The sequence below is a fragment of the Haliotis asinina genome, chromosome 10, assembly GCF_037392515.1.
Source record: "Haliotis asinina isolate JCU_RB_2024 chromosome 10, JCU_Hal_asi_v2, whole genome shotgun sequence".
Taxonomy (NCBI): Eukaryota; Metazoa; Mollusca; class Gastropoda; order Lepetellida; family Haliotidae; genus Haliotis; species Haliotis asinina.
Genome location: NC_090289.1, coordinates 38,842,094 through 38,869,930, shown reverse-complemented (window position 1 = coordinate 38,869,930; position 27,837 = coordinate 38,842,094). Strand labels below are relative to the sequence as shown.

The following is a 27,837-nucleotide window of genomic DNA, read 5'->3' as shown; positions in this document are numbered from 1 at the left end:
TAGCTCACACAATTGATAATTGATGTATCTGCTCCTGCTAATACAATTTTGTGCAGGCTGCCTTTTCAAGCTGGATTATGTCTAATGATGGTCATCTATGAATTGAGCCACTTGTATAGTAACATTTCTTAGTTTTGCGGTTATGTCGAAGAAATTTTTATTACAGACTGTAGGCTGTAATGTTGATGTTTGATCAGAGTTAACAATGAAGTGATATGTTTGATGATAGTATATGGCATCATTGGTTCTGTGTTTTGAACTATCTCTTTATTTATCCACTTAAACATTGAAATTTTGTGTGAGTGACGTGTTTCCAGCCATACTGTGCGACACCCAATTAATATTGTTTCCAAACTTTGCCTGCATCAAGCACGAGGTGAAAAGTGACAAACACATTTCATGAAAATATCAGTTCCATGAATTGAGGCTCTATCTGACCTTGGATAGCCTTTGTTCTTGACCTTGAATTGGCCTCTGTCCTTGACATTTGTTCATCATGTCCCAGTGATACCAGCACATCCCAGTTCTCTGTTGTACTGTGCAAATGTAGTGGAATATATGATCAGATATATAAGATTTGGAAATGAATGTTTGAGGCTGGAGAGAATTTTATAAACTATTCAATTTTTCTTTCATCATAAGTGTAAGAGCTAATTTGTCTCTTGTGTCTGAATTCACAGCAAACCATCTATCTCTCTCAGTTTATTTTATGAAATTTCATGTCTTCATCGAGCTAAGTCTTATCTGCTGGTGTAATTCTAATCCAAATCCATCGTTGCTTTTACTAATGACATGTCTTATCAGTGTTTGATAAGATTCAATGGAAAATTCTTGATGGAAAGGTGCTCTCTTTCTTGGACTTTTGATCAGTATTATTCAGGGTTCTGAATGGTTTGTAATATCTTCAAAACAAACACAGCAACAGGAGTTGGAATAAAAGTAACATTTCAGGAACATTCTGTAGGTCCTGTTCATTTCTGTTGCACATGAACTTCATGGTATTTGTACGTCTTCAGAAAGTCCATCAGGTTTCCATGGAATCTTTACATGTTTGTTGTCACTAATGTGTCTTCTGTGTCCCTGACAGCGACACCCCCCTCACAGCGAGTCCAGTACATCCTTGGGGAGGAGGAAGAGGATGAAGAGCATCGTGCCCATGACCTCTTCTGTGAGATGGCCGAGCTATTTTTCCATGGCGATGAGATGGAGTGGAAGGAAACTGCCAGGTTTGTATGATGCTGACCTGTCGCAGTTTGGGTCAGGTATTTACAAGCTGAAGGGTTTGTTGTACAAAAAAAACCTGTCTTATTGTTTTTTGTTTATTTGTTTAATGGAATGAGGATAAAAAGGGCCAAGGATTGGTGGAGTAGCCAACTGACCAAAGACTTCATTCATCCTACTGATGACCCGTATTCAATTCCCTATGGGTAGAATGGGCGAAGCCCATTTTCTGGTGTTCCAGCTGTAATATTTCTAAAACTGGTGTAAAACCTTATTCAATCACTTAAGTTGCAAAATTAAGTAGTTAATTATAGTGGTATACAATGCCTGACAACCAAACCATGACCTACTCGTGTGTTCTTGTGGGCTGGCTTCTCTTGAAGAGGGCAGTGGGATAGTCTTGTGGTCTAAGCATTACTTGTCATACTGAAGACGTAGGTTTGATTTCCCACAAGTACAATATGAACCTCTGCCATGATATTGCTGGAATGTTGCTAAAAGAGTTGTAAAACTAAGTTCACTTTGTTCAAGAGGTTGTTCAATGAGTTATTTATTTCCCTTGGCTTGCGACAATCTTAAGACTGATGTCTTTGTGAAAGGAGCGAAGAAAGTATTTATCTTTGCAGGCTCCCCAAAGGATGTAATTGTCATACATTTTTATCCATCGACCCATTAACATCTGCATATGAATTTATTGAATGTTATGAGAGGAAATATTGATGGCAGCACTTTGGTGTTCAAATAGTTAACAGCATTAGGTTTTAAAGCTTTCACAAATTTGATTTGGTTAAATGAGTGTTGTTCTGATCGTCCGTCTTCTCATAAATTTTATTCCAAGGTCAAGGTAGTCTTGTTCACTTGGAGGAGAGGAAAAGGAGATATTGGACATTCCAGCCATCTGAATTCCATCAATTTGAATTCAAAATGGATTTCAGGAAAGTGCAGGTCAAAAAATAAGATTAGCATCTTTTAAATAGATGTTTAATTCATTTGGATGAAGAATTTGTTTTGAGAAATCAATGCTGAAGGTATAGGTTAAGTTTGCATGTTGGTGTTTTCAAATTGAACTCTGTCGATAATGGAATCCTCTGATTATATGTTTGGTTAAATCAATGTTTTGATTTGATGCATGAAGCAAATTGTTAGTTAAAGATAACGTTTATATTTCCCAATTCTAAATTAGAACAATTACAGATTGTGTGGGAGTTTTCAAAATTAGGGGAGATTTATAGGTTTGCTATCATATTTAAATCTAGGGTCTTGCCCAGCCTATATCATTATTCCCCACAACGTGTTTTGCAGGTGGTATTGAAATGCACTGTGTCTGTGTACATTTATCTTTTCTGCGGCAGAACTTTAAAATCATTCATTGTTTCTCCACCAAACATGGCACATAGATGGGTGTGGTGGTGCAATGGTGCCTTTTGGTAGTTTTGGTATTCTGCATTTTTGGCGTTTTCATGGCAACAAGTTCAACTTTGGCTGAAATTGGTGGTAGTGCTCTTTTTTGGAGTATATCTTTAAAACTGTTCCCTATTTCTTCACTGAACTTGGCACATAGATAAATCTGGTGGTGTACTGGTGCCCTAAAGTAGTTTTGGAATTCTTTATAAAATATTTTTGGCGTTTCTTTGCCAACAATTTCGACTTTGACCGAATTTGGTGGAAGTGTTGTTTTCTGGAGCAAAACTGTAAAACCTTTCAATATTTCTTCACTAACCTTGGCACATGGATAGTTCTGGTGGTGTACTGGTGCCTTTTGGTAGGTTATGAATTCTTAAGAAAATATTTTTGTGTTTCCATGTCAACAAGTTTGACTTTGACTGAAATTGGTGGTAGTGCTCTTTTCCGGTAGTGGTCCTTTCTGGAGCAGAACTTAAAAAACTTTCAATACTCACCTTTCACTTTGCCATATAGACACCAAAACATTTGACATAATCATAACTATTAGAGATATACAAGAAGGGTTTTTTGCTTTTGCAGGAGATATTGATGACTTTGTCTTCTTGTTTAACATTAAGTTTCGGACAGTGACTTTTTGACTTTCATGCTTAATTTTGAACAGTACTTAAGTTTTTGAGAATATTTATTTCATGTGCACATGTATGTTAGTCAAGTTGTTACCAAGGCAACAGGAGCAGTCAGCTTGCCATGTGGTTCAACCATTAGCTTGTCATGCTGGAACCCAGTTTCGATTCCCCACATGGGTACAATGTTTGAAGCCCGTTTCTGGATTCTCATGCCGTCACATTGCTGGAATATTGCTAAAAGCGGCATAAATCTAAACTCACTCACTCACTCAGAAGGGCAACAAGTTTGTTGTGATATTACTGAAATCTTAATAAAGTCCTTTTATCAAACTGGTACTGGGATTGTCTATTACACATTGCAGCAGCAGTGCAGGATATGACCTATCAGCCCCTTGTTTAACCATGTATTGATCTGCTAGGTTTAATGTAAATTTAATAAGCTATTAACAATAAATAAATGCTGCATTTGCTTTGCTGGTATTAAGATCTTGGACCTTCGTTTTCTCTTAACTCAGGTGCGTGTGATTTCAACAATGGTTTCGTATAAAAGCTCATTGCGGTTACTATGGATTTTGTGTCGGAGAAACAGGAATAAGAATAATTTTGTGCATGTTTTTTAGATGAACCTGCATTAAGAACCTCTTGCTGAGTAGAGTGAGTGATGAAGGTTTTGTTACGCTTTAAGAAATATTCAAGCAATATCACAGTGTGGACGCCAAGATCGGGCTTTACACATTGTACCCATATAAGCAACAAACCCTGGTCTTCAGCGTTACAACTGAACACTTTAACCACTTGGCTACTCCACTGCACCTTTGATGAGAAAATGATGAAGAGGAAATGATGTAAAATAACTGTGTATACAGTCTGATATTCCATTTTGCAGATGGGTGAAATTTGAGGAGGATGTTGAGGAGGGAGGAGAGAGGTGGTCAAAGCCTCATGTGGCCACTCTGTCTCTACACTCGCTGTTCGAACTCAGATGCTGTATAATGACAGGAACCATCATACTTGATATGGATGCCGTCAACATCGAGCAGGTCACAGGTAGGCACTGGCCTGAGGCCAGTGTGTGGAGTAGTTTTCAAACTTTTTTCAAACTAGCCATTTTGGCTAGCTATGCCTCAAGTTAGTAGCCCACAAATTTTTTCCCCAACCGGTAATTTGAATGTAGAAACTTGACAAAAGATTACACAAATAGATTAACATAGGATATTGTCAGCTTAGCATGGATTTCGTGATTAAGCTGCTAATATGATGAGCATTTGTATCAGGATATAATCCTGCATGACTTAAAACTGTATTATAGCTTAACAAGTTGTAGAGAGTGGTATGTTTTACAAAATGACCCCATGAAGTGCACTAGTCAGTCGAGGGAGTGATTGGAGATTTACTGGCCCAAATGGATTTTTACTGGCCCAAATGGATTTTTACTGGCCATGGGCTAGTGGGCCAGTGGTTATTTTACACACTGGCTCAGATCAGTGGGAGTCTAAGGGCGATTTATGATGCACCACTTTACTCCTAGGCCAAATGTAGAGATATCATGAAAATCAGGTAATATGATACACCCAGCCTTATCACCCATACTGCATATCTTGACCATGTTGAACACTAGTGCTTGTCACCACACATTAGACAATGTGATCAATTCTCAAGCAGTTTGTTTATGAACATGTGGACACTGTTTCAACAGTGGACTGAACCCAGTTAGTTTTTAGTAACCTGATATCTCCTGTTGCTAGTTCCACATCAACAAGAATTTTTGGAGGGTGGGAGGTGTCATACTAATTACTGAATAACACGTTTACTGCTGCTGAGAGATCCTAAAAGATAGGGACCTTTCTAGCATTTGGCCTAGGACTAACTTGAGGAGTCACCTGTCAGCTTTTGGGCTCAGCTAGTGTGGTTTAAAAGGTAGTATTTCTTGCAATCAGATTGGTTGAAAACATATATTGTAATGCAATTTCTGGTTATCTTTTAGAATTATCACTGGAAATTATATACTAACAGGTATTTTCCTCAGTCCAAAATTTGATAAATATGTCATTTAGTGTCCATGCTTCTAAGAATAGGTTTGATGTGTTGCTATATTTCCATATTCAGTTACCATGGAAACTGATGTCTTTGCATACAAAGTGATATTATGGCCTTTCTGGGTGAGACAGTTCTTCAGAAGAAAAATGACTCAAATTTTATACTTGATAATATTAATGAACTTTGTCTTATTTCTGATTATGATTCTTTTTAGTTGATGCCATACGTTTGCTTTTGGGTTGCACAAAAGTATTAAATGTCCATTTCAAGCATCTACACAAGGGGTAGAACTGATTTACCAAAAAGAGTTATGAATTACTAAATGGCAAGATGCTATATAGATGGCAACTTGCTTATTATAATATGCTGCAATATTATGGCATGAATTCTTTTATCTTCTTTAAGCAAACCCCTGGATCTTCTAACCCAGACTGTTGTGTGCAGGTTGTTGCAATATGGTTGGAATATTGCTGACTGCAGCAGATTCCGTTACTGGTTTGATTTACCTGAGATTTTATGAATATAATTATTTAATAATACTTTGTTGTAGATATGATTCTGGACAATATGATTGCATCAAAGCAACTGGAGGAAACCCTGAAGGACCAGGTTCGTGATGTCATCCTCTGTCGACATCATCATCAGAATGAGAAACGTCATCGCCGTGATGACAACTCCAGCAGCAAAATCCACCTGCCAATCATCCGTTCCCTGGCCGACATTGGGAAAAAGTATTCCGAGCCTAAAGGACTCGCTCATCAGGGAGGTGAGCCAGTTAGTGGAGATCAACTAAATCCAGGTTCGGTGGCTCTTTGTACTCCGGCCCAGCATGTAGTTGTTCACCATAATTCCTCGCATGCCTCATGCATCTTTGGTAGTAGATAGAGCGGCTGCCTGGAGAGTGGAAAGTCAGTGGTTCATCCCCCAGCTGCATAATGCCAAATCATGTTGAAAGGTGGTATGTAATGACCTTTACCTTGACCCTCGACCTTGTCTTGTTAGGTCAGCTCTTAGACATGCAAAATTGAATGTCATGGCTGCACGCATATGCCATATTTCATCTTACTTGAACATCAAGGTCAGGGTCAAAGTCAGTAACTCATGACATGCAGGATGAGAAGGATAAGCTTTCCTTTGGCTGAGAGCTGAATCATTTCAGCGGTTGCTCCTATTGAGCTTAGATGCCATTATGTAACTGGAATACTGTTCAAAGCAGTGTGATGCAATTAAACTACTCACATTACAACATATATCATAAGTATACAGTGTTAATCTAATCTTTGTACTAGGGCTGCATGGTATTACCAGTATGTCGTAATACGCTTTTCAGCCGATGCATATTGCAATATTTTTCAAAATATTATCAAATTTATCAAAATATTTCTTCATTATTCAATGACAAAACTGCATGCTGTAATAACAGTGTTGCATCTGGACAGTGTAATTGCATAATTTACTCATTTTTAGTAAACAAACCGCAATTTTAATTTTTGATGCGCCACATGTCACGCAAAATTCATATTATGTACACAGTTTTGTACTAATGAAGTGTAAACTTTATAGTTGTTATCTCCAGGAAATGATGGTTAAATTTAGTATCGAATATTTGAAATGAAAGACAAACAAATTTAGGAAAAACCCAATGCTTGAAATATATACAACCTTAATACATGGCGAGAAGTAATAGTTGTTCTGATTGGCTGTCAGATATCGCGCTATCATGACCCGATCAATGACAGTGAGCAGAACTAATGGCGCTCTCAAACATGGCAGTCACGAATCGGCATAGTTAAACATATTACAGAAAGTTTCAGAAACATGGCTGTCACGAGTCAGCATAGTTAAAAATATTACAGAAAGTTTCAACAAATGGGACTTTGAATGTTTTCTCAATAGCAGTGATGTGTGAGCCTAAGAAACGATTCATTAACAGTCTCTTTCATAAAAGATTATGTAAGTAGAAATGCCGATATGAATGCCGGCACATGCCAATGGAAATTGCGAATTCGTAAATGCATCAAGTCTCATTTTGTTAAGATTCTTACAACACCATGGATACACGTATTTGAAAAGTTGATGAGTTGCATAACCCACATTTGGTAATTCCTAGATGCAACACTGTAATAATATCAGTTAAGGTTCTTGAGAGGCATTTAGAAGTCGGTATTCAAATATATGACAAAATGTTATGGATGTCAACTTCTTCTTTGTTTTCACAACGTTGACAGGTGGATCCACCTGATGAAGGGACAAGGAATAGCCCAGAAACGTGAAAACAATAAAGAAGAAGTTGACATCCATAACATTTTGTCATATAAATGATATCAGTTGTATGAAGAAGATAATAAAATCCATGACAATTCTAACAAATTTTAAGAATTCTGTTATCAGAACCATAACTGTAGAGACTTATAATGTAGAAAATAGGATTTACATGCACAGTTAGGTTCACTCAGTGTCAAACACACTGTCCCGATGTATCGCAATGCGTATCGTAATAGGGGAACATGAATCGGGATACATTGCAATAGAATAGGTATACCAATACACAGTCCTAATTAGTACCATTGTAAATGTTTCAGTGTTGTAGCTTTATCATGTCACCTCATCTTACCCTGCATGTGACAAAATTAAAACCTCATTTAGATCATGTCTGCTACATACAATAATAATATGTTGAGACAGTACTCGACCCTTTCTTGCAATATCATGTAATTTGATGTGCACTGAATTTAAAAAGCCGTTGCATTGCAAATATCAGAATTCAGTTGCTGAAGTATGGCTGACCACACACAATCTTCATGGCAAAATGTTTTGATTTGCTTAGCTGTTGGTTCATTCAAAATATGTACATCTTTTTGCAGCAGTGTATCATTACATTAAATTGATTTCATTTGGTCTCTTGATGCTGATCCTTTTACCATCCTACAGTGCAAATAGTAATTTTGATGAAATTTTATAGTATAGATTTCTTTTTGCTTTCTTTTTGTTTTGTTTTGTTTTAAGGTTTTAGAAATATCTGTCGAATGCAAACAGATGGTGCACATGCTCTGCAAATCCTGCTGTGCATGGAAATCACCATGGCATTTGCCAAGTTGTTTATAAACAGAATGTTGAATTTGTTGCGCATTTATGATTTTACAATGCACCGTAGTTCGTCCAGCTAAAATCTAACTCAGTAATCCCTGCCTCTTGGTTCAGTCAAAATATATGCATCTTTGTGCAGTCATATATCATTTGATGTGTTAATGTTGAGAATTTTTACCATCCCACGGTACAAACTGCACTTCAAGGAAATTTATTATATAGATTTACTTTTTCATATCGTTTTGTATATTTTCTAATCCTTAGCAAATACAGTGGAAAGACATATACAAAGTTATAAAGTATTTGCTAACTGTTACTTAACTCCAGTTGCTTGGATGCTTAGAATATGTTATTTGGAATATAGCATCATAATCACAGTCAGTATTAGACTCTTACAACGAATGGGAATGGTTGTGTTTTCAGTTGATGACCGTATTGGAGCCAAAAGTACACCCAACATGTTACGTGTGGCAAGCAATGCGAGTGGTGGTGGGGAGACAACTGAGGGTGGCAACAATCTCCCGTCCAACAACTCATTCATTCACTCTCCCCATTCAGACATCCCAGAGAATGCATCTCACAAGGTTAGACATCCCATACTGGAAACAGATACTCACATAGTCGTAGAGTCAGAATTATGTAGTTGTCGTTCTGGCTTAACTGGGGGCTGCTTTTATAGAAAGAAAACGTTTTAGGAGACAATTTACATTTAACATTTGATCATTTCTGAAATTTATCTCTCATTTTTAAGATGACTGTTTGGTACAGTCTGATTTATTAGCCAAGAAAAGTTTTGTGTTCCATAATAAGTTGAATATATTGAATAATGTGGGGTTTTTTGGTAGGTTAATGTTTCACAATTATGACAAAAATATCAAAGTTTGGTAACTGTTTAAAAAGCAGCTTTCATTTGATTCTAAGTATGTTTCTTCCTTCCAATGTTGCATTGCGTCTGCTTCAGAGATGCATGCTGATACCTGACCAAGATGGTTGTAGGCAGTATTTGGTTGTTTTTTTAAATTTCCTTTGTCTGTGAAAAGGGTTTGAAACAAAAGAGTATTTTAAGAACAAATATTACTTCTTTATGTAAATGTACATGCATTTGGATTGGCTAAGCTGTATGCATTATAGTAATCTATCCTCTGTGGACCAGTTGAGGTTTGAAAGATGCATGGTGAAATGTCCTAACCACTTCAGGTCCATCTTGTCTGATTTGTTAATGTAAGCTCATTGGAAGGATGTGCGTACAATGTGCATGGCAGTTGTTGCTGTGGTTTTAGGTTTTCTTAGCAATGAAATAATAAAAATATTTTGATGTTTATATTTCAGAAAAGAATAAAAAATTTATGGGTTGGTTTTTATTTTTGGTTGTTCCTGAGTTGTAAACAGTGTGTGATATTATGGAAGTAATTTCTGTAGACTGTGGATTTATGGTTAATGATAACTCCCTTCTTCACTGTTGATATGAAGGCAAAATATTTAACAATTATTGAGTGATGCATTACAAATGGAAGTGTTAAATTTGTTATTTTGACTTAAGTAAAAAGTATCAGGATGCAATGTCAGATAATGTTTCTATCACAAAGTAATGTGAATGACATAGACTATAGGTCTACCCCTAATGCCACACACTTACATACCTAACATTATTCTCTTCTTGTAAGGTGGACAGGAAGAATATGTCCCATTTCATACACAATATTAACAGTGAATGCCATCATTGCACCTTATTTGTTCATGCACTGTATCTAATTCATCTTCTGGAGTCTGGTGGGGTTAACTGAAGTCCTCCAAACGTCCGGTTCCACCCTTGCTGAACTAGCCTCGAACTTCATGGAGTTATGTCCCTTTTATGTCCTTCCAATTGATGAATCAGTGTTCATCCTTGGTAACATTTGTATTTATGTCAGATCATTGTGTCACCAAGTGAAGATCAATAATGAAGATCTTTATAATAGTAAATGTGGTGTTATATGACAAAGAGCTTCCTGTCATTTGAAAAACTTGTGAAAAAATAATAGGGTTGGAAACATATGTCTGTGCCCAACAGGTATTAAATATGAAAATCCTGTGCACTAAATCGTCATGGTGTTTGCCGAGTCATTCTTGAATGGGATGTCGATTTTTGTAGTGTGATATTGATTGTATAGTGCACAGTAGTTCGTTCAGCTAAAATCTGAACTCCATCATTCCAGTGTAGTTCGGCAAGGGATAGAAACTGGGCCTGTAGCATCAGTTAACTTCCTGACTCAGGAATAAGTATCTAACACCAGATTGTGCATGGAGTCTACTACCAAAGTATTTAAGTTTTAGAGAGTGTTGTTGATAAAACATTTGTAAGAGATTGATATTGCACCCACAGGAAGTTTTATCTCATAATTAAATGAATACACAATTTAATATATATTTGGTCCAAATAGATGTTGTTTAAATTTTACGACATGCTTGAAATGTCTTGAATGTCTTCCATGGTTCATTGTTAGTCCTTGTATACAACAGCATATATTTTTGGTTATACTATCAACCACTGGTTTGTTTTTACACTTCTGTAGTATAGTTGAAATATTGATAAATATGGATAGGACAACCTGAAGATTACATCATCTATGTTACACCTCATAACAAAACCCCTAAAATTCTCTAGTTCTAGTATATAATTTCAAAATTTCAATCACATACTGCTGTTATTTCTTTTGGTATTATTTGGACGTAAATGTAAACCTAATTTCATGTTGGTTTAGTAGGATAGCTTAGTAGTTAAGTGTTCAGTCTTTGCACCAGAGTCCTGTGTTTGATCCTCAACAGTGTACTTGAAATATTGCTAAAAGCTCATTGCTTAAACATTTCTTAGTCCTTGACCAGATTAGAAAATGTCAGAGGGGATTTCTCCCATATGAAGTTGACATAATGTGATATCACTTAAATACTGTTTACAATGGTGGGTGAGTCTAAAGGTTAAGGTGTTCACTTATTCGCACAGGTAAATACATCAGTTTGAAGCTCATTTCTGTATTTCACCTTTAAAATTACACTTACTCCTGTTAACCCATAGCAAGCAAGACGAATGTTACAATAACCTTACAGTGTATGTAGGGTAGCTTAGTGGTTAAAGCGCTCGTTTGTCGCACCGAAGACCCAAATTGGTTCTTAACATGGGCATAATGAGTGAAGCCCATTCCTGGTGTCCCGTTGCCATGATATTGCTGGAATATTGCTGAGTGCATTGTAAGACTGATCTCACTCATTCACCCATCAGGTTAATCTCAGATGAATAGACAGTGTAACAAGTTGTAGATTATAGTATAGAAGGTGTTGTATCTGTAGTTTATGAATGACAAACCAGTGTTTCTAGGAGTCAGGCATTAACCCTTAGTGTGTTGTCACTGCCTGCATGAACCTGCATGAACCTACAGTTACATTGATTGCTTCCCTTTTCAGGCTGGGACAAATTCTGTGGACAAAACACATATGGTAAAGGGTGATGACATCCTTAAAACTAATCCTGTGTAACCTCTGTCCAACATGTTCTTGTCAAGACTTATCTTAATCAAATTGTCTGTACTACTACCTCAGTTTAAGTGTCTTATGTTTTCATGTCTTTTTTTTTCTGCTTCACTGATAGGTGCTTACTGCCTTACCTTAGGTCTGTAACAATAGGATAGATGATCTTCAGGTAGCTCTCCACATGACTGCAGCCTTTGTAGTAATGTGATGGGTGACCTTCTCATGGGTCCACTGAATAGCTGGATCTGTGGATTATTGCTGACACAAGCCACTTTTTACTTGCCTGACTTGACACCAATATTTCCTGGCTTTACTGTGGATCATTGTTGACAAATTCCACCATGATGTGACAGTATGCTTTGTGTACACTCCAATAGGTCCTGGCGTGACTGTGGATCATTCTTGGCACAATCCACCATGTTGTGACTAGCTTGACACCAATAGGTCCTGGCGTGACTGTTGATCATTCTTGGCACAATCCACCATGTTGTGACTAGCTTGACACCAATAGGTCCTGGCGTGACTGTTGATAATCCACCATGTTGTGACTAGCTTGACACCAATAGGTCCTGGCGTGACTGTTGATCATTCTTGACACAATCCACCATGTTGTGACTAGCTTGACACCAATAGGTCCTGGCGTGACTGTTGATCATTCTTGACACAATCTGCCATGTTGTGACTAGCTTGACACCAATAGGTCCTGGCGTGACTGTTGATCATTCTTGACACAATCCGCCATGTTGTGACTAGCTTGACACCAATAGGTCCTGGCTTGACTGTGGATCATTGCTGGCACTATCCACCATGATCGGACTGGCTTGACACCAATAGGTCCTGGCGTGACTGTTGATCATTCTTGACACAATCCGCCATGTTATGACTAGCTTGACACCAATAGGTCCTGGCGTGACTGTTGATCATTCTTGACACAATCTGCCATGTTGTGATTAGCTTGACACCAATAGGTCCTGGCATGACTGTTGATCATTCTTGACACAATCCGCCATGTTGTGACTAGCTTGACACCAATAGGTCCTGGCTTGACTGTGGATCATTGCTGGCACTATCCACCATGATCGGACTGGCTTGACACTATCCACCATGATGTGACAGGCTTGACACCAAGAGATCTTGGCTTGACTGTGGATCATTGCTGGCACTATCCACCACAGTGTGCTTTGTCAATGCTCCAATAATTTGTGGGTTGACAGTGGATCATTACTGACTTCTTAACCTGATCCTGGTACATCTTCATTACCACAGACACTAGAATCAGAGCCAAGCATATAAGGATGTTCATAATGCCATCAGCAGGTTTATTCTTACCAGTAACTAAACTAGACCTATAGAAATTTTGTTAGGATTGGACTCAAGACTAGTAAATAATGCTGTAACTTATCTGTCATAGCACAACCATATTTCTTTCATCATTAATATAGTTAGGCTTTGGTCTACTTTTTTTTACTAATTTGTTTTCCAAGATGCATCATAAGTGTCTTGAATATTTTTGAACATTTTTTTTATACTGGTTACTTTTTTATGAAATGTTAAAGACACTGAGGCTACAGATGATAATTTGCATGGTTAAAGACGTTGAATAGATGTGGTGTGGCCTGTTTGCATTTAACCCTTGACAATTCTCCCTGCATCATCTACCCCAAAACATACCACTGTCACAATGTGTGGGCCAACATTTTGTTTTCTGTAAATGAACTTAACTGCCTAATCCATATATGTTTATATGTTCTAAGTATCAAATGTTATATTATTCGTGTATTTTGTATCCAGAGTTAATGGAGTAAAAACTGTTGTATATGATCATCTTGGCATGCCATTCTCCTATAAATCATATTAAGTATATTTTATATATTCATCCATAGCATTTTGTTGTTGTCAAATTTAAACTAATTTTGCATTTGTATGTTAAATGTGTGCTACCTTGGAAATGGTGAACTTTTGAAAGTGCAATTCATTTCATGATGTTTTAACGCAAAAAATTTCAGGTGCTCAGGGTTGGGGATTTTTTTATTGTTATTTTTAATTATTATTATTTATTATTTTATTTTATTTTTTTTGCATGTGGGAACACATCCATTGTAACAAAATAAGAATCAGAAATAATTTTTCAAAATCTATCATAATGAAAATGTTATATAACTTTGTTGAACTAATTTGGAAGCTTTAATGGATGGCAAGCTGTGATGTTGCAATAAATGATATTACAATTCACTCACTCATTCCTTACTCATGAGAGGGATAACTGAAGCAAAGTACCATAAATCATTACATTGATGCCTGACTCAAACACCTGTCTTTAAATACACTTGAGTCTAAGAGGTGAATAATGGATAGTGAATATCTGAGGTGTTTTTTTGTGTGGATTACCTCAATTTACAAGGATATGACAACCACAGAGAAAATCTTTCTTTTTTTTTCTTTTTTGTTTCTTTTTGACAATCCTCTCAGACAATCCAGCAGACGTCAAAGATTCAATGTAGTGTCCATTTTATAGTGCATGTATTGACCATTTTCATGTTTTCGTAGGTCTTTCTTACAATGATTACAGGTACAATGTCGCACCAGATTTCTCCAAAATTACACAATACATTTCTCTCAATAGTACCATCAGCCTTCATGAAGCTGCCATTTGATTTATTTCCCCACCAATGATGTATTTCGATTTCCATATTAAATTAAAAAGTCCGAAAGAAAGAGTTGGATTTTTGCAAATTGGTGAATTTGGGAATGTTTGCGAAAATGATAAAGGTGTGGACCAAGATGTTTTAAGCTCTCTTAGGGTTCAGATAGTCATAAGTGCCATGCATTAAATATATTGAACAACTATCTTGTCTAGAGTTGAGAGAGCTTTGTAAATCTAGGCCTTGTAGGACAGGTACTTGTTATGTAACCAAATCCACAGAGAGGTATTTACACAATGATTTATGGGACAGGTTCTGTGAAATGTGAGCGATTGTATAATTTCTTGCAGGTCCCTGCATTGTAAGCAAAATACATGTGTGTATGTGTAATAACCCTGTTGCCATGGTTTCAGCATTATGTAACTGTATTCTATCAGGGTTCTTACCAGTTTGTATGTCTGTCATATTTGTAGATATGCCTGGAACGTTGACTAACATGTCAGGAGTATTGCTTAAATGTGTCAGCCGCTTAGTAGGAAGCTACAGCTGAGAACGTTTTACAGAAAACGATGAATATTACACAGATAATTATCTCCTGAGTTTATTTAGATGTTTAATTTTCTCCTGATGCACTGAGACTTCTTTTATGCACTAACCTAGCATTAGCTTGAGAATGCATACATCAATGCTTATATGCGTTGTCTCCAAAACTTGACAATTTTATTGTTGACCTTTTATGGATAAAACCCTCTACACACAACATTTCTGGGTCATTCCAGATCCCTTCATCAGTTGAACTGTATTTTATTGTTGCTGTAATAAATGTAAATCAAGGTTGGTCTTATCCAGACTTCAAAAAGAAAGATCGAATGTAGATAAAATAAAATGAACACAAGTCAGAGGGTATTCCAGATCCTTATTGGTTTCCTGATTTTCCCAGAATCTGCACTTCATGAAAAAGATCCCTCCTGGTGCTGAGGCCTCGAACATCCTAGTAGGAGAGGTGGACTTTCTCAATCACCAAATTGTCGGCTTTGTCCGCCTCACCAAGGCAGTCCTACTCGGGGACCTCACTGAGGTGCCAGTGCCAACACGGTTCCTGTTTGTGCTTCTCGGGCCTACCGGAAATCAAAATAAGTATCATGAGCTTGGACGGTCTATTGCAACGCTCATGTCTGATGAGGTGAGTGCTGTCACTTTCCAGCTGTAGCTGCTTTGTCCTGAGTCCAGTTGGTATTGAAAGGGACGTGAAAACCCAATTCCTGTAAAGTCTGTTGCATACAAGTACACTTTTAAATACTCTGTAAATTTGATTTTACTTTTCATTTGATTTTTCTTGTGTTCCAACTGAAGGGCCTTCATTGTTTGCAGTTTATGAGGGAGGTACCGATAAGCTGCATGTTTGCTTAAATTATGCAAATATTTACATGAAAACTCAATTCCTGTAAAGTCTGTTGTGTACAATTATGCTTGTGAATACTCTATAAATTTGATCTTACTTGCATCCACAAAAAATGTCAAATCTTGGCTTGGAAGTTTCTAAGATAACTGATGTATACTGTGAAGTTCTATGTCAGCACCAGAACTTGGCAACTTGCAGGGTTTTATGTCTTCTCTCATATTACTTGTCAACTTTATCATATTTTTACAATTGATGAAAAATGGCAAAATACCCAATTGAATTTGAGTTAGATGTGATCCATACAATTTATTAAAGTTCCTCAAAGATAAATTAATATACCCAGTTGAGATGAACAAAAGCGAGTATATAACTCGATGACCTAAAAAGTTATTTGTAGCTCTGTTGGTAGATCAAGTCATTCCATGCAATGATGTAGGGAAAAAAGTATCACCATGTTATGATCACCTCTTGGTGAAGCTAGGACATTAGTTATAATTTCAGTTATACGTGCATATTTTACTCAGAATCATTCAAGCTTGATTTGGTTAAGGTGATAAATTGTGCATATATTCACAATATACACATGCTATCTGAAGCTTTTGAAATTACACTACTCTCTGAATATTGCAGGGTACAAATCTTTTAAAGGAAGATATAACACCCTTCAACAATTGTTTTTAATGGAATCAATCCTTGTGGTTTGTTTGATAGATTTTCCACGATGTGGCCTACCATGCCAGAAATAGGGAAGATCTGCTGGCTGGTATAGATGAGTTCTTGGACCAGGTGACAGTGCTGCCACCTGGCGAGTGGGATCCAAGTATCCGTATAGAGCCCCCAACCAACGTACCGTCCCAGGTCAGTTGTAGTCCCAAACTGCTCAATAATCAGTAACATATCATCCCACCTGGTATGTAGTCACTTCAGTGTGAATATTATACCTGTCATCATGCTGAATCACAATGTCTTATTCCCAACATGAGTACAAGGTGTGAAGACAATTTATGGTGTTCCCACCCCCAACATTGCTGGAATATTGCTAAAAGCAGCGTAGAAACCCACTCACTGCCCATTTCTGGTGTCCCCCACCATGATACTGCTGGAATATTGCTAAAAGTGGCATAAAACCATATTCACTCACTAACTCACTGAATCGCTCGCTCACTTTTCCTTACAGGAAGGCAGGAAGACAGCCTCCGCTGGCCCTCCCCAGCCTAATGGCAAAGTGGTCATTGAAGAGGAGGCAGACGAACACAACGATCCAACACTCCAAAGAACTGGCAGGTGAGTTTCTTTGAAATGGTGACCTCAAATGTTAGATCAAGGAATATCTGTTTTCAAGAGTCAGGTAACCAGTAACAAATCCTCCTGCAACTGGTTAAAGTGTTGCCTCGTCACGCCAAAGCCCCATGTTCGATTCACCACATAGATACAATTTGTGAAGCCCATTTCTTGCGTTCATGCCGTGATATTTGTGAAACATTGCTAAAAATGCTGTAAAAGGATACTCACTAACTCATTCCCTCACTCCTTCAACTCGACAATGGAAACTAGAAAATGTTTATCCAACCTTTTTATTTTTTGTCTATTTCTTTATTTATGTCTTAAGAATGCATAACTTTCTTAGCAAGTATAAATAGTCACCCCCAGTTATACATGTTTGTGTGGTAAGGTTAGATTCTGTTAAAGAACCATTTGACCATGAAAATTGTTAAGCATGACATTTTCTATGCATATTAATTCTTACTATCATTTAGATTTAGTCCAGGTAAGCACTCTAACAGATGTGTCGCATGTCCTTTACAGGATATTTGGTGGACTGCGTGACGACATCGCACGGAAGTTTCCATATTGGGCCAGTGACTTTAAGGATGCACTCAGTGTACAGTGTATAGCATCCTTCATTTTTCTCTACTTTGCCTGTCTGACACCAATCATCACTTTTGGAGGGCTGCTTGGTGATGCCACTGACAACAACATGGTATGTACATAACGATGATGGTGCTTAGGAAGCTGGTAGTTGGTTTAACTGGGCTTGTGTTCTCTAGCTGGTAGTCTGGTAGACAACCAGTGTTCCCTGACCTGTTGGCTGGTACGCAACCAGTATTCCCTGACCAGTAGGCACCAGTGGTACACAACAAATATTCTGTCACCAACACACTGGTACACAACCAGTATTCCCTGACCGATAGACAGATACAGAACAAGTATTTTGGAACCAGTAGACTGGCATGCAGCAAGTATTCCCTGAACAATGGGCTTGTACACAAGACGCATTCCCTAATTAATAGACTCATACACAACCAGTATTCCCTGACCAATAGGCTGGTACACAAGTATTCCCTGGCCAATAGGCCGGTACACAACAATTCCTCCCTGACCAATAGGCTGGTACGCTATCAGTTTTCCCTAATTAATAGACTCATACACAACCAGTATTTCCTGACCAATAGGCTGGTACACAAGAAGTATTCCCCGACCAATAGGCTAGGCTGATACACAACAAATATTCCTTGACCAGTAGGCAGTTACTAAGCAGAGATTGTCACGTTTTCAGTGTTTGTTGGAAGAATAGCAGGTGGAATTGGGCAACTGGACGTATGTGGCTGCTGCAACCTGTCTGGGCTTATTATACACTAGTAGTCACTATTGACCACTGAGACACATAGATTTCAAGCCAACCAGGCTATGTTATATCAATACTAACCTACAGACCAGGATACAAGTACAAAATTTTGAGCGTAAAGGTATTAGATGACCCCAGGCATTGATCCAGTGACCTCCTGTCCTTTAGGGCAGTGGGTTAGTGTTCACTCACCACATTGAATTCTGCAGGTTGAATTCCCCATATGGTAAAATTTGTCAAGCCCACTACTTTTGATACTGGTGATAGTCCTGTTATCACAGTACCCAGTGTTCTTTGAAGCATCTTCAAGGGGTATTGTATGTTTGATGTTATAGGCAGCCCTTGAAAGTATCCTCGCTGGTGCCATCTGTGGAATTGTGTACTCACTGTTTGCTGGCCAACCACTGACCATCCTTGGTAGCACAGGACCCGTGCTGGTGTTCGAGACCATCCTCAACCACTTCTGTCAGTAAGTAACGTCACTACCTTTTTGGATATTCTTGGTAAGATTCATTCCCAAACAGGGGGGAGTGGGGTAGCCTTGTTGTTAAAGTTCATGCTGAACATCCGGGTTCAGTTCCCCCACATGGAATGCGTGAAGCTGATTTTTGGTGTAACTTGCCATGATAGTGCTGGATTATTGCTAAAAGGTCCTATATGTATTCCTGGATATATTGGGATCAACCCCAGACCTTTGCTGGTTTCTGATGATGAGAATTGCTCTTGCATTGTTTGGGAAGGCAGAGACCACATAACATCATGGCTAATTTTGTTTCAGTGAAAATAAACTGGACTACCTCCAGCTGCGATTGTGGATTGGTTTGTGGACTGGGATCATCCTCATAATTATGGTAGCCTTCGATCTCAGCGCCCTGGTCCGATACATAACCCGCTTCACAGAAGAGAGCTTTGCTGCTCTCATCTCCCTCATCTTCATCATTGAGGCTTTCAAGAAGCTCTTTCACATCCTGGACGATGACCCTGTCAACCTCAGTCCAGAAGAACCCTTGGACTATAGGTGCTTCTGTATACCTGATAATACTACATATAATGTCACCACTGAATGGTTTAACCGTTCCAAACCCATAATGTACCTGGACGAGAACCAAACCTTATTGTTGGACTGGGACGCTCTTACCAATGACAACTGTTCAAAGTTCAATGGAACCATGAAGGGCCCAGGATGCAACACTCCTTATTATATTGCTGATGTCTTCTTCTTCTCCGTTCTTCTCTTTCTGGGGACTTTCACAATTGCAATGGTGCTGAAGATTTCGCGCAACAGCTCATTCTTCCCCACAATGGTATGCAACATAATGTCGACATTTGTGCCTCACAAATCCAAATTGTTTACCACCATACGTACAAACAAATATGTGTTCTTAAATCATGATGGTAATTTGAAACAAGACTTAACCACTGAAGTGGGCAAATACGTCTGTTTTATACTATGATTTATATGTGTTTTTATGGCATGCCTTTTATGTATTCATTTTATTGAGTGGATGATATTTGTGTTGTATTAAGTGGCTTATATTAACATATTAACTTGTACATGAAGGTATTATACTCAGTGGCTTGTGCTTTTTCAAGTTTTCAGTGGTTTATATAAAGTGATGAAAACTAATGCTCCGACAAAGACTGAAGTCTTAAAGATTGAAATTTGAAACTCTTACTGTATGAGGACCAGTATGTTTTTGCACTGCCAGCATATAAACTTCCACTTGACTCATGGAGTGGTCAGATTTTTCTCTTTTCAATATTATTCTTTGTGTGGAATTCAGTTACATTAAATTAATTGTTTCTTTCAGCCATTCGAGTTCAATGGCATCAAATGTGGCCAAGATAAAAATGGCTGTTGTGCTCCTCTCAGCAGCAAGTCTTGAAAACCAAATGTTTCTTCACCAAATTTCACCCATTGAAGTTATATGTTTTTTTTAAAGCTAATTTTCAGCTTTTCATTGCATAAAGATTCATATATAATTGATAAGAAATTTTTAGGATTGCAAGGGACATTGATGACTGCCAGTACTACCTGTATATTTTTATCAGTCAGTGTGTATGTGCATTATAGGAGTATGAGTTCTGTCGTGTCACTGGGATGTGGATGGTTAGCATGGTGGTTTAGGTGTTGGGTGCATGGGTACAGTGTGTGAGGCCCATTGCTGGTATACCCAACCGTGATATTGCTGGAATATTGCTAGCAGAGGTGTAAAACTGAACTCACTCACTCTTGTCACCAGGTGCGGTCTGTTGTAAGTGACTTCGCTGTTCTTATCGCCATCGTCACCATGCTTGTCTTTGACATTGTTGTTGGTCTGAACACTCCCAAACTGGAAGTACCTGAAACTTTCGCTGTGAGTATCCATCAATAGCCACATGAAAATCATCAGATGATTGTCTTTATGATTCATAATTATTAGATTTAAAACATTGAAGGTAGTATTTTGTTTTATCATCCAAAACTTTGTTCCACAGGAGATATCGCTTGTGTGAGATCAGACGTTATCTCCAAGGAGATATCGTTTTGACAGTAGATTTTGTACAATGCCCTGATAATGCTATGATGTCGCAATGCTATGACATCACTGCACTGCAAATCTAATGTCAGTACTGTGTTCAGAGATGTACATTTTTCATTAAATATTAATGAGGAATAATTTTTATGATAGATAGAAGCTCACTCTTGTGACTACTAATATCAACACTCATTGATGAAGGGAAAAGCCTTGGATATTTGTTACTTTATAAACTCAAGTTGATATATTTGTTATAGGTAGACACTTGGGTGAGATTCTCAATTTCTTTTTTTAGTGCAGAGTGCTGTAGGTGTGTTATGAGTTATTTCCCCAGTGGGAATTCCAGTTCCCCAGTAACCTGTCAAGCTTATGGATTTATGGACAGATTTTGTGCCATAGCATGTCATTTACTCTGACAATATTTGAGCCAGACATTATCCACTCATGTGGTTACAATATTCCTGGATATGGCATTGGACAGACAATGAGCAAAGTATTCAACTTTGCCCTACCAGACACATTTGTTTCCAGAAATATTACTGTCTTATGGCAGAAACACAACCGATCCTCTCCATTTAATTGCCCATGTAGGTACAATGTGTGAATCCCGTACTGCTGAAATATTGCCAAGAACTTTTAATACAGGCGTAAAACCTTGCCCAGTCTGTCGAAGCACAATGTATGTAAATCTCCTTTGTTCTGCCAACAGCCAACGAATCCAGACAGGAACTGGGTGGTATCACCTATAGGTCGCAATCCCTGGTGGACAGCGATAGCAGCAGTCATTCCCGCCCTCCTCGCCACCATCCTCATCTTCATGGATCAGCAGATCACTGCCGTCATCGTCAACAGGAAGGAGAACAAGCTGGTGGTAAGCAGTCCTTTACTGGTCACTGCAGATGATGAATAGATTACTGCTAAAGAACTTGACACAGTAACCTCGGGGGCAGCCTAGTGGTTAAAGTGTTGTTTGTCACGCCAAAGACCCTGGTTGGATTCCCCACATAGCTACAACGTGTGAAGCCCATTTCTGGTGTCCCCCCTCTGTGATATTGCTGGAATATTGCTAAAAGCAGCATTAATCCATGCTAATGGTGTTCTAAATCCATTGTTAGTGCTTTCAGTGCAAAATGAAATAAATTGAGGTAACTTGTAACCAAACTGAATACAGTGTTCACTTAAATAAGGTCCTTCGTTTCATACTTCACAGCACAGAGTTGACTCCCTTAGGCATGTCAGGAATGTATGTTTGTGGATTTGTACCTCAGATACATCCAGTCATAATTTAAATGTGGCCCTGGATTTCTTCTACCCGCCCCCACCCTTGTTTGTTTGTTTCTTTGTTTGTTTTGTTGTTTAACACCACACTCAGCAATATTCCAGTGATATAGTGGTGGTCTGTAAATAATCAAGTGTGGACCAGACAATCTTGTGATCAACAGCATGAGCATCAACGTATGCAACTTGGATACTGTGATATGTGTCTACCAAGTCAGCTAGATTGACAACCCAATCCCATTAGTTGCCTCTCACAACAAGCAAGGTTTGCTGAAGACCCAATTCTAACCAGGAGCATCATTTGTTAACTCACCCTTTGTAAACAGTGCCCAGAGTCTGCTTCGTGATTTTCACCTTGTGGGTGTTTTTGATTAGGATGTAAATAAAGGTCGGACTATTGTTTGCAGAAAGGTCATGGCTACCATCTTGATCTGCTGCTTGTGGCATGCCTGATCATCATAAACTCCTTCATGGGACTGCCCTGGTTTGTTGCTGCCACCGTGCTCTCCATCAACCATGTCAACAGTTTAAAGAAGGAGTCCCAGTGCTCTGCTCCGGGGGAGAAACCCAGGTTCCTGGGAGTCAGGTAGGTTTGCTGTGTGTACATATACACCAACAGGTGCCATTTGGTCACAGAGCCAGCTAATATACACCCTCAGATGCCATGTGGATACAGTGGTAGCACAAAAAGTTCAAATAGCATTGTAAAAGGTGTACTGGCAATAGAGAACTGATCCAGATAGACATGGAGACCCAATGATTGGCTGTGCGGAGTTGTGTCCCTTTGGACTGACATTTCAAATACTTTTTGTCCGGAAATTTTGTTTCTAAATGAATTATTGAAACTGAATGAAAATAATTGAAATCCAAGCTCCATGCAATGGAAAATAAATATTTGATTGTTTTTTAAACTGTTGTCATCCATGTTTCATGATTCAGTTACCAAGTATTGTTTCAAACTAGCAGTGCCTGATCATCATCTGCCTGTTGTATTCATTTATTGTTAACAATTGTCTGTTTCCAGGGAGCAGAGAGTCACAGGCGTCATGATCTTCTTGATGATCGGCCTGTCCGTGCTTCTCACGTCCATCCTCAAGGTCAGTAGTGAAGGTTATGACATTTCTCAAAACTTTGATTTCTGGATTAATATTTTGATAATTCACCAACACCATCGCTTTGGGGAATTGGATTCCTGTCCATGAAATGATATATTTGTAATGGAATTGGCAATTTGGGAGGTGTTAGGGGTTAGTGCCCATATTAGTATGGGTATTGTTTACAGGTAGGTGTGATGTATGTGTTATCTCGCTTCCTCCAGTCAGCTGTGATATGAATGTTATATTGCTACCTATAGACAGCTGTGATATGAATGTTATATTGCTACCTATAGACAGCTGTGATATGAATGTTATATTGCTACCTATAGACAGCTCTGATATGAATGTTATATTGCTACCTATAGACAGCTGTGATATGAATGTTATATTGCTACCTATAGACAGCTGTGATATGAATGTTATATTGCTACCTATAGACAGCTGTGATATGAATGTTATATTCCTACCTAGAGACAGCGTTGATATGAATGTTATATTGGTACCTATAGACAGCTGTGATATGAATGTTATATTGCTACCTATAGACAGCTGTGATATGAATGTTATATTCCTACCTAGAGATAGCGTTGATATGAATGTTATATTGCTACCTATAGACAGCTGTGATATGAATGTTATATTCCTACCTAGAGACAGCTGTGATATAAGTGTTATATTACAACACTGATATTGGCTGCTACATATATTTAGTATGACATTGTATGGCATCAAGCTGACTACAAAGCCTCCTTGTCTCCAGTATATCCCCATGCCGGTTCTGTATGGTGTGTTCCTGTACATGGGAGTGTCCTCGTTGCGGGGCATGGAGCTAGTGGACCGTGTGATGATTCTCTTCATGCCAGCCAAGTACCAGACAGACCTCATGTACCTGCGACATGTGCGCACTGCAAGGGTTCATATGTTTACAGCAATTCAGCTTCTCTGTCTGGCAATTCTGTGGGCCATCAAGACTATCAAGAAAATATCCATTGCCTTTCCAATTATGGTAAGCACTGTGTTCATTCTAGTTAAGGGGTGGTGGGGTAGCCTTGTGGTTAAAGCATTCACTTGGCAGTACCTGGTTTGATTCTCTACATGCTTGTTACATTTCATATTGAGCTTACTTTGAAATAATAATGGTTGTTTAGATATTTATTGCCTTTCCTAAAACTACTTAAACTATTCTGATGATGTCATTTGTTTTGCTGCTAATAGGTGCTGGCCATGTGCTTTGTTAGAAAAGGCATGGACTACATCTTCACCCAGCGGGAACTCAAGTGGCTGGATGACATCATGCCTGAGTCCCACAAACGAGCAAAGGAAGATGAGGAGAAACAGAAGGAGGAGGTAACCATGGCAATATCAGAATTTGGGCATTTCATTCCTGGTTGCCATCTGGTCGTGACAGCTGAAAACATGATATTTGTTTATTTGTGTGTTGTCTAATTCTGTACTCAGCAATATGGTGTGCAAATACATAGAGTCTGGACCAATCAAACCAAGCCAACCCGTTCTAACCTGGATCTTGACAGGTTCTGGGGCAGTTGGGCTGCCTCGTGGTTAAAGTGTTTGCTTGTCATGCCAAAGACCTGTGTTCAATTCTCCACATGGGTACAGTGTGTGAAACCCATGTCTAGTGTTCCATGATACTGCTAGAGTACTGCTAAAAGCGGCGTATAACTGAACTCACTCACTTCATAGGAACTGAGTAACATGACAGAAGGATGATTACTTGGTGTTCCTGTTTGAGTCTGTCTGCCAGAACACTCAGTACTGATTATGTTGTACGTTTAGATTTCGTGTAGGTTGCACCTGTCTTACTAATTCTCATGACTGTATGGTTTCAGTCATGGGTTTGTCTGGTCACACTTGGTTACATCCAGGTAGCAGTGATATAGCTGAAATAAAGCTGTTGCATGAAGCTCCAGTATCTACAATTCCTTGGCCATGCCATAGTGTGATTATAGACACTCTAATATAGTTGACTGCCAAGTGACTGTGAAGTAATATAGTGTTCCATCTGTTCAAGGAAAGACTTGTCTAACAATTCATGATTAGATTCCCAGGGCTGGTTATGCTAAAAATATTAAGAAATTATACTAAATGTTTCTCTGCCTCTCACATAGTATAACGCAAGAACTAGTCAACCAAGACCAGTATACCAGTATCCTTATTAGGCATGGCATGGTATCCCAGCATCAATACAGACTATTATAAACATACATGCCACTATATCCAAGATGTATCCCTCCACTCAGCTATGCAGCATTGAAATCAGTTTCTTCTCACCACATGCATCACATATCACAACTAACAAACAATTTCCTGCCCCAGGAGAGATTAAGCATGGTAGATGGAGCAGGTGGCGGCATGACCGGAAACTCTTTCACCATGGCAATATCCACGGATCCTAACCTCGACACCGTAAACATCTCTGAGGAGATGGCCAAGACTGCCCTGTGGAAGACAATTGTGGCCAACGACTCCTCGTCCAACCTCATCTCAGATGTGGAGCACCGATCCAGCTCCAAGAAGTAAGTGGGATGTGGTGGCATATGCATGTTGTTTTTCAAGGCCGCACTCAGCAGAAGTCTAGTTAGCTGCCTAAATAATCAAATCTTGACCAGTCTTGAGAGTCCAGTGATTACCATCATGAGCATCGATGAATGCAGTTGGGATCGACCAAGTCTTTTTGTAAGGCTGACTTACTATTTGTCATGAAAATAATTCTGTTGGTTGTTAACAGCTGTAAGCTGGAATATACCCGGTATATGGCTATATTGCCTGGTGTACAATTATGAGAGTAAGAGATATTCTGGCTGTTGACAATGGTACACTGGGATGTATATATGGCTATATTGCCTGGTGTGCAGTTGCTGAGAGTATGAGATATTCTGGCTGTTGACAATCATAAACTTGGATATATATCACTGTATTGTCAGTATTGTGTCATGTAGACAATTGATATCTTCTTTACAGGAAGAAGAAGCATGGCAAAAAGAAGCACAGTGAGAAAGACCCTGAGTCTCTTCCACCAATCCCAGGCAGCCCACAGGCCGTGTCAGAGGAGGACGAAGAAGAAGAAGAACACCCACGGTCACCACAGAAGAAGAAGGGTCATCCAGTTAAATTTTACATCGATGATGATGGCCCAGAAGAGAAAGAATCTCTTATTAAGACCCCTCAAATTGTTGTGGACCCTCCAAGTGACATTGGGAACATGAGTTCTCCAGATAATGAGGATACTAAAGTGTAAATACGTTTTCTTTAGGAAGTGTCAACTTGTTCTGTATATAGTAGAACTAACCCAAATTTTGGAATGTGTGGAAGGGCGATAACTGATAATCAAAGGGGGTAAACTCCAACTGTTAATCAGGTGATGAAAACTGCATTGTCGAAATGAGTGATGTTAAAGAGGCTATGCATCAGTAGTGTGAATGTAACACGAGTGCTGTCAAGGTCAGTGAATTCATAATGCCTCCTTGTAGTATTTGAATGTCAAGGTCATGGCTCGACCTACTTATGGTAATGGACTGCTGATCGAGAATTGCAAGCGATAACATCAGTGAATGTTTCGTGAGACTGCAAGTGGGTGACTCAACAGGCCCTGATATGTATAACACAAATTCAAAAGGTTTTTGTTTGTTTCAAAACATTGTGCTGATAGTGACTTTAATTTAATAGACTATCACCTGTTGTGTACCACAAGAGTTTATGAAAGGTATGTCTGATCCTGCAAGATTTGAAGTGCAGATTAACCTAGAAAATGATCCCTGGACTTCATACCAGTGCTCACAGATTCGCCCCGAAAATCTACAACCTGTTGGGTTATATATTCATAAGGAGCTGACAGTGTGATATTACATCCCATGTAGTGTTCAGCCCAAATTTGTGTATTCAATCAAAACTCATTTGGGTTTTCAAGTCAGTGCTACAACCATTGAAATTTCCAGTCTGCTGGATGTCAGTTATATACATTTTGAGGGTGGGAGATATTTTATGACTCAAGTTGCAAGTCTTAAAGAAGTATTTACTGATGTTACTATGTGCCAGCTGCGAAGAGAAAAGTGCTGTTTTTTTCTTTAAGCAAAACCTTGCCTTCAGGTTCTAAGTCTCTGGACCTTGGTGTGGTAGCCAGTAACGTCTTGCTCAAGTTGTATTAGGGCTGTGAGAGATGAATCATGAAATACATACGCTCCTTTTTCAAGAGGGTTTCTGCACTAATTTCCATCAAACTTAGTGACAATATTTTGAAACAAACGGGAACAAATAGTGGAATGTTTTATGCTGACAAATGTTTTTTGTTCCTTGTTTTATCTCCATGGATGACAATGTTCACCTGGGTTTTAGTTTATGAACCTGCTGTAAATCTGCAGTAATTGTAAAAAAAAAAA

At 38.6% G+C, this 27,837-nt stretch overlaps 1 protein-coding gene across 8 annotated transcripts in view; it reads left to right on the top strand.

Moving 5' to 3' along the window:
• The window catches only part of LOC137297632 (sodium-driven chloride bicarbonate exchanger-like), a 118,615-nt gene extending 90,778 nt beyond the window's left edge, over positions 1–27,837 (top strand). For 2 of the 8 annotated variants that reach the window (XM_067829510.1, XM_067829514.1), the window contains 20 exons: positions 1,088–1,226; positions 4,138–4,298; positions 5,839–6,054; positions 8,799–8,959; positions 9,705–9,725; positions 11,814–11,846; positions 15,462–15,704; positions 16,635–16,781; positions 17,101–17,207; positions 17,730–17,904; positions 18,885–19,018; positions 19,328–19,853; positions 20,793–20,906; positions 21,778–21,939; positions 22,754–22,932; positions 23,371–23,443; positions 24,204–24,449; positions 24,659–24,790; positions 25,778–25,977; positions 26,423–27,837. In XM_067829510.1, coding sequence (XP_067685611.1) covers positions 1,088–1,226; positions 4,138–4,298; positions 5,839–6,054; positions 8,799–8,959; positions 9,705–9,725; positions 11,814–11,846; positions 15,462–15,704; positions 16,635–16,781; positions 17,101–17,207; positions 17,730–17,904; positions 18,885–19,018; positions 19,328–19,853; positions 20,793–20,906; positions 21,778–21,939; positions 22,754–22,932; positions 23,371–23,443; positions 24,204–24,449; positions 24,659–24,790; positions 25,778–25,977; positions 26,423–26,699 — 3,446 coding nt within the window. In that variant the 3' untranslated portion in view covers positions 26,700–27,837. Of the gene's footprint in view, positions 1–1,087; positions 1,227–4,137; positions 4,299–5,838; positions 6,088–8,798; positions 8,960–9,704; positions 9,726–11,813; positions 11,847–15,461; positions 15,705–16,634; positions 16,782–17,100; positions 17,208–17,729; positions 17,905–18,884; positions 19,019–19,327; positions 19,854–20,792; positions 20,907–21,777; positions 21,940–22,753; positions 22,933–23,370; positions 23,444–24,203; positions 24,450–24,658; positions 24,791–25,777; positions 25,978–26,422 lie in introns of all 8 variants that reach the window. The other 6 variants (XM_067829511.1, XM_067829515.1, XM_067829516.1 and 3 more) reach the window with 4 other exon arrangements.